Raw genomic sequence first — 15,176 nt, 5'->3', positions numbered from 1 at the left:
CAAATGTGGATTTAAAATTTAAAATAAACTACTCCCAGTTTAAATGTTTAATATATTTTTGTTAAACTCAATATTTATGAATTTGTTTCAATTTGAACAACCACTTGACGTAGGGGTCGCGCTAAAAAAACAATAGAATGTCAGTGGTCGTCATGACAACCGTGGTAATCAACAATGCAATTTTTTAGCAGCAAGTTTTCTCCTAAGAAAACCCCTCTTAGAAAAAATACAAGTTGTATACCAAATGAAACTTTGGAACCACTTGTTACAGAGACTGGAAAAGTCCTCCTTTCGCTGGATAACCAGGAATTGGTCTTCAAAAATGGAGATTGGAAATTAGGTATATGTGTATTTATTGCTATTACTCAAAAATAGTTAATTTCATTTTTTTCTTAAAATACGGAGTGTTAAAAGATGTGTCACAATCTTTAAAGGTTTAGTGTATACTATAATGAAATACATTAATAACCATGGGTTCGAAAATAAACGGTTTTGGAGGTATCCAGAACTATTACTTTCTCCCTTTATCATATTTTAGGATATACCATCTATTTAAAATTTGTGACAGTTTTTTTAACACCAGGTACACCAGGTTAAATGTTTCTTAAAAATAAATAATTATATTGGTAATTTTAGAGTCTGGAGATAATGGAACAATCCACAAAACAAACCAAAAACTTGCAAAAAGAGTACAAGAATTAAATGAAGAAAATAATCTGTTGAGATTGAAATATGAAACAGTGTTAAATATGGTGTGTAACATAATTTCTGCTCATCTATTAAATTATTATATTATATATTTTTTAGTTGACACAAACAACTGCAGAAAGCCATCTTCAAGAAAAAGAATTGGAACGACTCAGAAAAGGAATAAAACACAAGGGATAAATTATTTTTTTTTATTTTTTGTATTTTATACTTAAAATATAAACTATGCATTTGGACATTTGTTTCTCATGTGACCTGTAATAAATAAAATATATATTAATATTATTTAAATATATAATGTCCTACCATATATTTAGAAAATAATATTTACCTTCTTCACCACATAACCCACACTTTCTTTTTGCTTTTGTTTGACCATCATAGGGTGCAGACCGTTTGGTGTTCTTTCCTTTAGTTTTACCTTTCCACGAACTGTTTCCTCGACCTCTGCCTCTGCCTCCGCCTCCACCTCCACCCCAATCGTCACCACCGCCACCTCCACCTCCTGTATTACCATCCTAAATGATTTTTTATTGATTAATGTCTTAGTAAAACCTTAATTTTATTATACAACCTCATCGCACCACTGGAAAAACTTGCAGCCTTGACCTATAGGTTTGGAACAACAATAAAACTGTCTGCCTTTGTTAGGACCCTCTTTTTGCACTGTCTTTTGAACCGCCGGCAGATGACAATTACACTGAGGCACTTGATCTTGACTGCTGTTATTGAAAGATGTAGACGGACCCTGGGAATCGTTTGGATCCCACAGAAAGTAATTACAGGTGCTAGAGGCACATTTGTAAAACTGTCTCCCTGAAACACAATACTAATATTAATTTTATTCAGTAAATAATTAGAAATGCACCTTTGTTAGCTCCTTCCTTTCTAACAGTCAACAGTACGGCTGGGTTGTTACAGTTGCACACAATTTCGTTGTCCGAGTTACCGTCGTTGGTGAAACTATTCGTTGGTCGACTCGACGGACCAGCCATGAGATCTAATGATGACCGGTTTCCAGATGAAGTGCTTGGAAAATCACTGGAGACCCAGTTTCTATTTCTATTTGCATTGTTTGAAGAACTACCTGTGTTTCTTGACTGTGTGGGTTCGATCCTGCTACTGTTGTTGTTTCTGGTATTGTTGGGACTGTTTGTTGTAACATTTAACCAATTGTTTATGGTGTTATTGGGTCGGTTTGTGACTACAATAACAAAGATTATTCTCAAAGAATTTTTTTACAATTTTATGTTTTTACCAGGTCGATTATTGCTGTTGGAAGTTACAGATGGGTTACTGTTACTTGATCTTGTTTGATTTGAATTATCTACAACAAACATCTATGGAAAAGAGACTTCTCTTCGTATAATTTAATTTTACCTCGTCTGACGTTGGAGATATTTACATCAAGAGTTTGACAAATGTTGTAGTCGCAACCGCCGATGCACAACGTGTTTGGATTTGGCTCACCAGGGAAAGGATTAGGTTTAAATTTGAATTTAATTTTCCTCGTATCAGGTCCGCACTAAAAGTACAAAAATCAGTTTCATGTGAAGGTATTTTTTTAATATGTTACCTGAGGACAATGTTCCTCAGTTACTTCTGCGTTCTCGATGTAGGCAGGGAGCCATACAGCGTTTTTACAGCCGGGGTATCCAGAGCAACTAATGAATCTTCCTTGACCATCTTTTTTAGTCCTTGAAAAATTCAAATTACCTCAATGGATAAGAAGACAACATAATTTCGTTATATTCATAGTGTTATTCTTTTATTACTTAATATTTATTTTTGAAAATAATATTCTATATATAAATAAAATAAAAATTTTGTTAAATACGAACCTTAAATACATATCGTTATTACATTTAGGACATTTAAGTACTGATACATTGTGCTGCTCTTGTTGTTGTTGGATATTTTGGGGAGCTTCTTGTGGCCTGTCATCTAACCGGACCGCCAGACTGTCATCGATGAGCCGCATCTTCTCTGCGACCATTTGAAAGACCTCCTTGTACTTCCGTATTTGGTCAACTCGCACTTCCTCTGCGTTCTTTCTGCCCTCGCAGATCAGTTTTAGATCATTTTCGAAGTCGGCGCGCAGCGTCGGTTTGGCCAGGGAGATTTCCAATCCTATGTTGTTGTAGCTGGAACAAATTAAAGTAACGAACGCGCTCCCAGTTAGCCGGAATATATGTGCATCTTACCCTTCAACAAGACCCATACCAAGTGTCCCCGGCACAAAATAGATATTTTCATGTAACCCCACGTATTCTCTTTGTTTAATGGTTTCGATGTGCTCGGCATGAGTGGCGTCGGTTCCTATGCCGTGTTTCTCCATTAAAGCGATTAAATCAGCTTCAGTTAACAATTTTGGAGGAGAGGTTGTTCCTTCAGCCTAAATTTCATTTTAGATTTAAATTTACTATATGAAGTAATATCTGGGTCTGTGTTTTAGCAAACAAAAGAAAAACTTTCAGCATAAAAAAATCATAAAAACATATTTTGGTGGCATTTGCTTTCACAATTTTGAAAATTTTGTTTTTTGTAAACATACAAATTCTAAAACATCTTTGAATACATATTGATAATTAAATTATTGAAAAATATGGTATTATCTCAGAAATATATAGATAAAATAATTTTGTGTAAATGCATGTTCTCCTGTAATATAATTTCTTTCAATCGTTTTTTATTACGGACGTAATTCTCCACAAATAAAATAGGTTGTGTCAGACAAACTTTTAAATGGCTTTGTCCTAAGTGTGTCAAGAGTTTCTCAGTACTAGTGGCGTTTTACTAAAGAATAAATTATGGTGTGGCCGTTGTATTGAAGAGGAAGTCAAAAACCATAAAAATTAAAATAGTGTCATTTAAATAAAATTTAAAATATATGTCAGTTTTTTGACTACAAAATTGTCTAATTATTATATTTTTAATTCAGAGTATGCATGATACGTCTTATATTACAATATGTTTCTGTCAAATAAACATACTCTATTAATACCTAAAATTTATTCCTTACCATCTCTAAAACTGTGGGCATAAAAGTATCACCCTGTGCGTAGTTGTTTATTTCTTTTCCACTCCACTTTTCATATATATAAACATCAAGATAATTTCTTTCTAGAATGATGAGTCCTTTAGCAGTAAATTTCTCGTCGGCTATATCCACATTAACAACCGTCTCAAAACCCTGTGCATCCTTGTGGACACACGCTAAAAAGTGTCTTACTATAAATTCATAAAGCTTTTGTTCATTCCCTGATAAATTGTTGGCATATTTGGTTGGATGTATTGGGGGATGGGCCTAAAATTATTCATAATATTATAATAAATATAAATAAATATATATATACTATAAATTACTTGATCTGACTTTTTACCCTGTCTTGGATTTGGTCCACCTTCATTCATTATCCTTGTCGCAAATAGACCCCAGTTGTGGTCCTGCCTTTGCATCTCAACTAAATTAGTGAGATTCAATTCTTTAGGAAATATATTAGTTTCAGTACGTGGATAACTAATTAAACCTTTTGTGTATAGTTTCTCAGCCACTTTCATTGCTTCCTTTGCATTCATTCTAAGTTTCTTAGAGGCACTTTTCTCCATTTCCTATGTAAACATAATTTATTTTGATAATTTATAGTAAAATTCTTTATTTGAATGACTTACCACAGTATCTAGAGGAACTGGTCTCCATTTACTTTTTGGTTTGCTTTCAACACTCTCCACTTTGGCCTGAGAGTTTTCCTTGCAAATATCTAAAATTGCTTCAACACTGTTTTTGTCAAATAATCTATCTCTTTTCCAAGTAAAATCCGTTGTTAATTCTTTAACAGTGTGGCTCACTAAAAAAATTTTATATTGTGTACACAATAATAAAAATTAAAACAAAACAATCACTTTTTATTTTCCAAAAGTTTTCAGGAATAAATTTTTCAATCTGCTGGTATCTATCAACAACAAAGCCCAAAGTAGGAAACTGGCAAGATCCATAACTGATTAACTTATCAGCCAATTTGGCAGGAAAAACTTTTTGAAGTCTTAAAGTTTGCAATCTAGTAAATGCAGCACCTAGAAGAAATTAACTCTTAAATAATCAATTTTTACACCAATTAATTACTCACCAGTCCTTAAATCAAGTTCTTGTCTCACATCCACTGCATCGCTAACATTTTTATCTGGCTGACCTAAATTTTGTAAAGCTCTGAACACAGAGGGACCAGTTATCTCAGAGAATTTGGCTCTATATATTCTTAAATTTGGTATAACATCAGAACAAACCTTTATAATTTCAAAACCAATGTTTTCTCCTTCTCTATCACAATCAGTCCATATTATTAAACCATTACAACCTCTAATTTCTCTCTCTAAGGTTGCCTGTAACACTTAGTATTCATTTACAAGTTTGAAAAGTTTGTTTAATTACCTTTATTTTTTCATAATCTGGAGGACAAATTTTAATAATAGGAGCTTCAAAAAGGGAAACAGGATTGCATCCCAACCAACTTTTAAAATGTGGTGTAAATGCATAATTCAGAAGATGTCCTGAAACTGATGTCATAACCATCCGAGACTGTTGTCCAAGAACATTGCATTCAAATTCATATATTTTATTGTATGGGGACTTTCCCTCTCTCTAAAATGATAAAAAATTGAGTTTATATCAAAATTTGTCAAATTCTACACGTACCCTGCTTGAGTTTCCTTTGGATAATATTGCTGCGATATTTTTCGCGGCATCATTTTTCTCGGCCACATTTAAATATTTTGGCATTATCTGATCTTTTGCACAATAGTTTCTGATAAAAACATTGAGGATGTTTTTGAAACGGATAACTCCCATGAAACTTGATCATTCGATGAATATTGAATAATTTTCTCCCGCCAAAGGTTAAGTTTGGTTAGGTTTTTTGTTATTATGAAGAAACAGGTTATGTTTATTTTAATATTTTAATAATAAAAGTGTTAATTGTTCTTATTATTGTTAATAAGTTATTATGTTTAGTAAATATATTTTTTGTATGCAATAAAATAACAAATTTTCATTTAAAATTTTCGGTCCGGAATGGAAAATAGACCATATAACATAAACAGTGGAACTAAATCTACGGTTCATTATAACTATTTTAGATTAAATAATCAAAAAAATACGAAAATAGTGAAATGTCAAAATTGTAGATCGTCACAAAATATAACCTTTCTGAAGATAAAATTTCTAATAAAATAATTTTGTTGTCTTAATTGTAACAACAACAAGTAAATTGTGATTCCGGTAGAAAAAATCTAATCAGATTGTATTTTTTTTGGCAAATTTGGTCAATGATCTAAATATAACCACAAACTCAAAATTATGGCAGATGCAGCAGCGAGAAGAGAAGCGAGGATAAAAAAGATTTTAGAGAATTCCGAGAGTCGTTTAAAAAAAATAACTGGAGTTGAACAAAAACCGGATATTAGTATTGAGGGTAACTTATAATATTACAATCATATAATTATAAAACACTGATCTGTTTTAGGTTTGAGTTTTAAGCCATCAAACAATGTTCTTAATAATATTCTCAGTGAAACTAGTGTTACTTCACACTATACACTACCACCTCAATGTGAACCTGCCGAGCCAATTGTTCATGAACATCAAACTACTGAAACTCAGACTATAAATGATATTAAAAACATTGGAAGTTTTTTAGTAGTATATAGAATACATGTAATATCATTTATAGCAGTGTCTTACAGTATTTTCTTAGCGATGTTATTAAAATATCAACATCTATTATCTTTTGATGTAGAATCATTATACCTAAATAAGATATTTATTCCATTATTAGGCTATGAATTAATTGAAGTGATATACAGCCCTCCACCTACTGTTTCAAATTTTCAGAGATTTATATTAGCAGGCACCAGAAGTAAATTTATTCATACATATTTACGTATGTTTGCTAGGTTTGTGAAATTGATGAAGGATGTAGTTTTATATTTTGTATTCTTTACTATAACCTATCATATTTTAGCAAAGTTAATTTAAAGTAACTGTAATAATCTAAATGTTGTGCATTTATTGTTATTTATTAAATGTTTATTTTTGTATAAGGTGTTTGTAATATTTAATAAATGTGATTGTAATAAAAGATATGTATTTATAACCTGTGAATAAACTCAATTAATTGTATTTTCCCATTGTAGGATGTACAGATCGATACAGTTTTACGAGGGACGTTGGAAAAGGAACACTGATACGAGCAGGAAAGGTCAGCGTGAATGCGCACTACACACAGCGCATAGTACGGTACGAGAGAATCACTATTTTTTAACATGCCTTGTAAAACTATAACGATCAATAATAGAATAAGGATAAGAATGAGTTGCAAAATGATTTAAACCCTTTATTTAACGTATGTAGTACAAATATTGAAATATATCTCATTACACATTCAAAAACAAAATAATTTACAAAACTTAAAATGAAGGAGAATATAAAAACATATCGAAGAAACAATAATGATTGTCTTACAAACATATTGCACTTAATTAAAAAACTAAGAAAATTATCACAAATTTTAAAGCTACACTATTAATTACAAATTAAGTTTCTGGTTTATGGAAAATAGAAAAAGGACAGAATAACTCTTTGTTGTTCTTTGGCCACAGTTTCTTCAGATATCTGTCATATAACAAAAATATGTAGGTTCTGTCCTTGTCGATTTTACAAAATTACTAAAACAACAAATATAAAAAAATATGTATATCATTATCATGGAGGCGAAACATACAGTTTTTCACCTTTACATCAGAGTTGCTACCGTAAAAATTGTACATTACAAAATATCCTTTATAAAAATTATGTAAAAATGTGTAGTCGGGACCTCTAGAACAATACTGATTATACAACGGGAAACGGTGTGCGTATGTAAAAGTCTGTCACTAACAGACACTAAAATTGTTTACACTGTGTACTGAATCACTAAAAACAGCTGATTGTGTTTACACTCGGCAGTAATAAGACACAGAATATTTTTGTGAGACCATAAGCAGTTCTGGAATGTTTTTGTTAAAACATATGTCAACTTTGAAATTGCAATATTTCACCCACTCAGTATTGTTCTGAATATTTTTTATGGCACATTACATTAATATACGTTTATCATCATTAAACAAATTGTAAAATGCAACATGACTGTTGCAATAATGTTTATAGATACAGTTTAATGACGACGCCCGCATCTCAGTTGGTTTAACACTTACTTTTGGTCAGGAATAAATTTCCTTTGGTATTAAATCAACTAATACGTACTCTATATATAAAATTATGCGATAAATCTATATGTAAAGATATATGACTGTATAAATAGACGGATATCATAAAAAACTTCTCCTGGTTTCAAGATATAAAATCGTTTTTGGCATTTGATTACACATAAATTCAGTAATTTTCAAAATCCCTGTTTCAGAATATTACAAATTTTTCGGGAAGGGCACACCACTGATATATGTAGATACTAAAAAATAGGCAAATGCTCATACTATTAACTTTTTATGAAGGTAAAAGCTGTTCTCATTGTTATAATACCTACAGTATATGAGTAAAAATTTAAAATTAAATACACTCACGGAAAGCTCGAAACAAAAATGTATGTACACAATAAAATGAGAATGGTTTTATTAGGAATGTACATTAAACGGAAATTGCTATAATCCATTTAAACATTTTAAATCAGTCGTTATTAAAAATAATTCTTTCGGGGATCACCAACGTTTACGTTTATAAATATAATCAGTCCATACTGTCCAATATAGATTTTTAGCGATAAATTTGTTTATTATAGTGGACCTTAAAATGGTCAAGATTAAATTGAAATACACATATCAAAAGTTTTTAATTTTAAATAATATCAATTTTATTTAAGCAATAATAGAAATGTTCAACTACTGGAAGAAACTGGAAACGTCGTATCATTAATTTCGTGTTCGAAAAAAAGCGTTGAACGTTGCCTCAATTATTTAATACGTATGACTAGATTCAACTTTAGGTAAGAGTTATTTTATTAAACTAAACGTGCTGTTTTTGTATTATTAGTAGAATACCTCCCACCTAAAATGAGTTTTGTTCTTACAACTTCAAATGAAACAAACAAACTTAATTATTATTCAGTCCATAAAATTAAAATAAAACTTATTTGTGAATTAAAAATAATCATTAAATATGTTTTTTTAAATAAAATACAATAAAATGCTGATATAAGTATCAACATTATTATATAAATAAGTATTAAGTTAAGATAATAATTATATTTTAACTGTTCAACAGTTTTAACTGTAACGTTAACCAGTGATTCTTCAATCTTTTATTCTTTTTACTATCAACTACCCAACAATTAACACCGCAACGAACAACGCTTAATTTGATCTCGTTTCGTGCTTCGAAAATTAGATAACGCAACAACAGACAGCCAATTGGTAAAGGATACTTAAGTGACGGCCTTTTCATACGACGGCGGCGGCGAATCCCTGATCACTTGGATAGTTTCCAGCTCGTTTTGTGGCGACAGCATCACGGCTATGTGATAAGGAGGTGGCGGCAGCTCCGACGCATTCGACGACCCGTTGCCCTGCGGATTATTGGCATCTTCCGACGAAGTCTAAATTAAAATTTGTAAAAATACACATATGTAATTGGAACTGATAATTTTAATTGTTAGCTAACTAATTACGTTGTGTATAGGGTACTATCTAATACTGATACTAAATAATAAGTTACCTGTTCTTCGGGCTGGCTAGAAGTTAGATCACCCGGCGGCGAATCTGTCGTTGAACATTTTGAGATCGCTTCGAACAATGATATAAATCCTCCTACAACCAGCAAGAGGACCAAAAACAAACAAAACACCACCGCTTCTACACCGATGTTTACCTGCTGAAAGTTTAATTTTCAATCAGTTTCAATCAGTGTTATTATTTCAGAAAAACTTATCTTAGTGTTACAATATAAAATGTGATTGTAATAAAGTAAAAATAGTCTAGTAACATTGTTATAAAATAAAAAGTAAAGAAAAAACGATTTGTTATTTATCACATTTTAAAAAGAAACACTTTATTGGGGTTCATTCCAACTCAACGAATTGACTGTTTTTTATCAAAAGATGATTTTGCATGACGATACTTACACCATTCATGTAATACTTGAAGCCGGCAAAGAAGAGAAAGAACATGGCGAAGGATATCCACATGCCACATTTATATTTGCTAGTCGGCCTGCGCAGCCGTCTCGGCGTCGTAGTCTGGTTCTGGTTAGTGATCATTTCCAACGATCTGCCGACGTTTGGGGATCGAACGTTACTTGTCGATCCACTGAAACACACCAATATTATTAATTAATTATTAAAATTAAACACGTAATTTGAATATTTGTTTTATTATCGTATCAAAAATAAACTACATATGCAAATCTGACATCAGTAAGTAAATAAATACATAGTTTGCACGACTATTTGCAACGATGTGGCATTAATAAAAACCAGAAAATGTATAGCACAACAGAAATCAAGCCCCAAATAGAAGAATTTATATAACGTACCGAATAAGGAATCTATCCATTGCTTATCAATTTGTGTCCGGTTAATAACGTAACTGGGTACTTTATCCGGCGTTAATTACGATATTTTTTTAATCAACTTGTGTAACTGCGAATCCGTTATCTTTTGATCGGATCTCGAATACGGTTGCGTGAGGTTTCATACAAAAATCCTTTTGTTTTCCACATCAAAATGTATCTAATACCATAATAAATAAAGGTTAATTGCAGTTAATAAAAAGCTTATTAGTCAGTGTGTAATTTTAGATAGTGCTGCATATGATTAAAATTTGTTTTTGTCGTGAAAATTGAGTTTGTTAGTTTTTATCGCGTTTATCAATGTCATATTTATTTACCACAAATCTATCATTTTAGAGGAAATAATTTAATTATTGGATCGTGATACTAACTTGCAGTGGTTTGGTTGTGGATAGGGCAACCTGGGTGAGTAGACTGGGGCTCTTGTCGAACGCAATCCATTGTTTGCCACACTTTCGATGGACTGAAATCGATGAACTGGAGTTACCATCGGTTTTGGATAAAAACACAACACTCTCTGATGTCTACCGCACCCTAAAACAATTAATGGCAAACTTAACACCACTATTATACAATTAATAATCACTTTGATTTATTTTTTTTGCTCAGTTTATACCTTATCTTGTGTTTTAATAGTTTTGAAACCTTTTTCAAATGAAATTTCACTTAATAACAGCAGAGCAAAAGTCTTTATAAATATAAGTTATATCCTTCATAATTTATACAGTTTTATGTAGTTTTATTATAAGCGTTACAAATTGATACTAGGAACCTTATTGTTCTGTGTGTAAGGGCTCAATAATTATATATATTGCACTTCATCCGTACTTATGTGTGGTCTGTGATGTGTGGGTACGAAATGGTTGACGTCGTGAATGATTCATTCAACGTCGTAAGTAACTAAAATCTATAATGACTTTTCATAGAAGCGTTATTACTTTAATCGTTTAATTTTAGGTAAAATTATATATTCTTTGGTCAAGAAGTCAGTAATTAATAAATAATATAATATTAATGTAAATTCATACGAAACGATTAATTAGTTGGTTTATATAGAAAATTATTATAATAAGAATACGTATCAACTATGTATTCAGTAAAATAAACTATTTAAGTTAACATATTTCGTTTGGGAAAATTTATTAATTTTTTAAATTTCTCATAACTCATTTCTCATTACTCAAGTCTTTCAAAGGAATTTAAAACTTTTTTTCTAACTAGACAATACTAGACTTGTCTACACCCACAGATCAAGTAAAAAAATTAAAATTGCAATAAATATAAAACTTACCAGACTATATAGAATGAAAGAATGGAAAATAGAGTAATTCCATGCAAAAAAACATCAGCTGAATTGTTCGCGTCAAAAGTACGAACAACAACTATTCGAATTAAGTTGAAAGAATTCATATATAAACGCTTCAGAACAAACAATAAAACACGTGTGTATACATAGATGAAAAATAAACGAACTGTCTGAAAAATATTAGTTTTAAATTTTTCAGGTCGATAACATTGTTCCTGTAATTTTTGTTAAATCAATATTTTTATTAACGACTTTTACAAATACACATTTATTATTCTGTTTTTGTTAAGTTAATTTAAGATTTCTATTTCTGTCATATATTTTAAATTGTAAGTACATACTACACTACCTTTATTATATTTTATTTTATTTTACAAAGTTCAAGCACATTATGAAAGTTTCTAAAACCAAGGACTATAAAAAGATATATTTAATTTTTGTTAGATTTTTTGTGTAGTTATTTGGTTAACAATCACAAGTATTAATTAGGAAAATTTAATTTTTAAAATTGAATATTATATTAATTTAGATTTATTTTTAATTCGTTCTTCAATGTCTAATAATTTCATTAAATTTTCACCATCATTGCACTTTACAAACTGAAGCAATATACACTATTTATGTTTATTTTAGAAATATAGTTTGAATGAGAAAACTATAAATTAGTATATTTAGACATTATTAGATTTGTGAATTTTCTTTGTTGTTGTATTATACACTTGAAATTTTATTTCTTTTTAAATATAATTATTACAAATATAAATTACTTCTAATAATAATTATTAGATACCTTTATTATATTTTATTGTAAAAAGTTCAGGCTCATAATAATAGGTGTATTTAATTCTTATTAGATTTTTTGTGTAGTTATTTGCTCTTAAGAAGAAATATACAAATTAGTGTATTTGGACTTAATTAGATTTGTAGATTTTCTTTGTAAAGTTGTACTCTACTTGAAATATCTAATTTTTAAAATATAATTATTACAAATACTACAATAATATAATAATGTAATAATAATATTGTAGATATTAAAATGTAAAGTATCACCTAACCTATATTTTTAAGTTGTTTTTCAAAATAAAGAAATATGAATTTTTAAAAACTTTGATGTTTAAACCAATTTGAGTCAAAAATTGACATAGTATAATAGTATAATATTCTATATAATTACATTTTTGTGCATTTTGCACTGAAAGAAATTTAAAACTGGCACATTTTAAAATAGTCTTGAATTAACATAATATTGAAGTCTCTTTTGATTGTTTATGTCGTCCTAAGGAAGGCTATCTGTACATTTATACATATTTAATTTAATAAATTACGCCCCTTTAATTATATTATTCGCATGATAATATTTAGTAAAATTAAATAAGAGTTTTTAAAATTACCAGATAGGGATGGTGGCACTAAATATCTTCCGTTAAATCCACATCCTTGGCTCCTTTTGTCAATCCAAAAATGCATGTGTAAAATTTTGCTCAGTTAATTCTCAGCATCCTACAATCCTAACAACACATTTGCAATGTTTCCATTTATTTGAACGTCGGAAAATCACACATCTCGGCTGGATAATCAATATTTTAAGTATCTAAAAATAAAATCATACACAACATGCAAAATCGTTAATGTATCGCAGCGTGTTACAAACCTCGCTGGTCTCAATAAAAGTCTCGCACTATTTAACAGGACACAACAAACTGATATTGGCAAAAACGGCAATGTTTTGTGTACATCTCTCGATCAGCGGCACGGATAAAGCTGTCTCAGTCACACGGAGGTAAACAAAGGGAGGTCGAACATGTTTGGAACCGCTGCGCGACGCCACGGATTCTGGGACTCGAGACGTCTCTGCGTGTGACTCATGCCGAATCATAGAAGGCGTCTAGACAAACAACTGCAATTATTAAGAATTCTTTTTATGCAAATATACTTTTTTTAAACGTGTGATGGAATTTGATGGAGGGTGGGACGATTTAGCCGCATGAAACGGTGAAAATGTTGGTGAAAGTGGATTTTCACATATCTCACCTATAAGTGAGCGAAAAAACTAGCTAGCCTTCAGGATTTATGGTGGTTTAGCTGGTACTACTACTTTTGGGACGATCATTTGTTTGTGTTCGTGTTTTGTCTAAATAAAATAATAATTTTATATAAGAGGCATTCTATTTTAAATCGAATTTTTTATTTTTATTTTTTGTTAAAGGATCCAAGTAACCTTCGCAATTATATTATTATTATTTCGTTTTATGTCCATGTGTAACATTAATTGGAGTGATATAAATATGCATTGGTTAATTATGTATTTGTATATTTATTCGTAAATTTAATTGAATATTGGAATTACTGGAATAATTGAAAACACCTTTATCTACCTTTATTTTAATAAAAACTGCTTCGTAATTTAAGCAATTATCTGGAATTCAAATTTTTATTAGAAGGACGACAAATGTATTTTAACCATCTGATGTTGTTCTACTGAACATGGATTCATTACATCAAAGTAATCTTGGCCAAAAGTCTGGAAGATATTTAATACACGACGTCTGGTTGTTTTACTAGACACACTGATATTGTATGACCCAATTAATTCATATTTTATTTACTTAGAGGACAAGAAAGGATGTCGTTTACTGACTTCCAATTTATCAATAAAAGGAATTGTTTATTTGTTAGGACAATTTCTTATTATATTTGCAATTGAGTGTGTTGTTTCATATTTGTTAATAAGCGTTTTAAACCATTTTTGGATTCAGTTTTTAGTAATATCAGTAATATTTAGACCTTCATGTTTCATGTTAATTTATTATTTTCTTTTTCTCTGAAGTGCAATACTTTTTTTCCTTACTGAATGTGAATATATTTAATTAAATAATATGTCATACTAAAAATAAATTCTTAAAATATAGTTAAATAAAAACACAAAACGTAAATATATTTGAAGCGCTATTTATATAGTTAACCAAATCAGACTAATTTACATGTTTGGAGTAAAATCTCCATTTGTTTGTAACAAAAAAAGCAAAAAAGTATAGAATATTAAAATATATTTTTTATACTGTCTGGACAAAATTTGAATTAAATACTCGTAACAATAAGAATTTATTCTTAGTAGGATTTATATTATTTTATTAAATAATTCACTTTCAGAGGGAAAAAAGAATCATTGCACACCAGAAATATTGAGGATGTCTCTAAAAATTTAAAATGTTATTAACAAATAAGAAACAATGCACTCAATTGCACATACAAAACATGCAAGAATCAAAAATGTATCAAGAATATTCAAACAGGACTAAAGATTGCACAAAAATATATTAATTATCCTCCATAATTTTGACGAAGAGTACTGGTAAAATAGATCGTAGAGATATAATGGAACCATATGTGAACGATAATTGCATGGATTTTTATGCATGAGAATGATTGATTATGTTTAAAATATAATAAGTCCATAAATATTTAATAATGTTTGAATTTGAAAAATATATGATGTTTTTTAATTATTCTAAAATTTTGTGAAAATAAACAAAAATATTTTTTAGTCTG

General features: G+C 30.0%; 4 protein-coding genes across 6 annotated transcripts; 2 read left to right on the top strand and 2 right to left on the bottom strand.

The window, feature by feature from the left end:
- Window positions 1–136: 136 nt before the first annotated feature.
- On the top strand, window positions 137–944 carry LOC109600497 (protein chibby homolog 1). Its single transcript, XM_020016660.2, has 3 exons — window positions 137–340; window positions 637–752; window positions 808–944. Exons 1-3 carry the CDS (start codon window positions 175–177, stop codon window positions 886–888), a joined length of 363 nt encoding a protein of 120 aa, XP_019872219.1. The 5' UTR covers window positions 137–174; the 3' UTR covers window positions 889–944.
- Window positions 886–5,676, bottom strand: LOC109600506 (DNA topoisomerase 3-alpha). Its single transcript, XM_020016671.2, has 16 exons — window positions 5,402–5,676; window positions 5,138–5,347; window positions 4,836–5,088; window positions 4,612–4,782; window positions 4,381–4,556; window positions 4,075–4,320; window positions 3,731–4,015; window positions 2,913–3,103; window positions 2,550–2,852; window positions 2,285–2,405; window positions 2,089–2,233; window positions 1,967–2,035; window positions 1,577–1,912; window positions 1,283–1,524; window positions 1,040–1,226; window positions 886–963 (listed from the first exon to the last, which is right to left on the bottom strand). The coding sequence occupies exons 1-16, from the start codon at window positions 5,552–5,554 to the stop codon at window positions 932–934; spliced, it is 3,120 nt and encodes a 1,039-aa protein (XP_019872230.2). The 5' UTR covers window positions 5,555–5,676; the 3' UTR covers window positions 886–931.
- A 95-nt stretch (window positions 5,677–5,771) lies between these two features.
- On the top strand, window positions 5,772–9,258 carry LOC109600637 (uncharacterized). The gene is made up of 4 exons (XM_020016815.2): window positions 5,772–6,176; window positions 6,228–6,657; window positions 6,898–7,000; window positions 9,143–9,258. The coding sequence occupies exons 1-4, from the start codon at window positions 6,062–6,064 to the stop codon at window positions 9,170–9,172; spliced, it is 678 nt and encodes a 225-aa protein (XP_019872374.1). The 5' UTR covers window positions 5,772–6,061; the 3' UTR covers window positions 9,173–9,258.
- On the bottom strand, window positions 7,085–13,677 carry LOC109600626 (uncharacterized). Of its 3 annotated transcripts, XM_020016803.2 has the most exons (7): window positions 13,659–13,677; window positions 13,279–13,512; window positions 13,019–13,218; window positions 10,693–10,855; window positions 9,876–10,059; window positions 9,470–9,625; window positions 7,085–9,350 (listed from the first exon to the last, which is right to left on the bottom strand). In XM_020016803.2, exons 3-7 carry the CDS (start codon window positions 13,092–13,094, stop codon window positions 9,180–9,182), a joined length of 750 nt encoding a protein of 249 aa, XP_019872362.1. In that variant the 5' UTR covers window positions 13,095–13,218; window positions 13,279–13,512; window positions 13,659–13,677; the 3' UTR covers window positions 7,085–9,179. The 3 variants fall into 3 exon arrangements, with proteins under 3 accessions (XP_019872362.1, XP_049818264.1, XP_049818265.1); XM_049962307.1 differs by having other exon boundaries at window positions 13,279–13,664; XM_049962308.1 differs by lacking the exons at window positions 13,019–13,218; window positions 13,279–13,512; window positions 13,659–13,677 and adding an exon at window positions 10,938–11,035.
- Window positions 13,678–15,176: the final 1,499 nt, after the last annotated feature.

The sequence above is a fragment of the Aethina tumida genome, chromosome 1, assembly GCF_024364675.1.
Source record: "Aethina tumida isolate Nest 87 chromosome 1, icAetTumi1.1, whole genome shotgun sequence".
Lineage (NCBI taxonomy): Eukaryota > Metazoa > Arthropoda > Insecta > Coleoptera > Nitidulidae > Aethina > Aethina tumida.
This window is presented reverse-complemented; position numbering and strand designations above follow the sequence as displayed.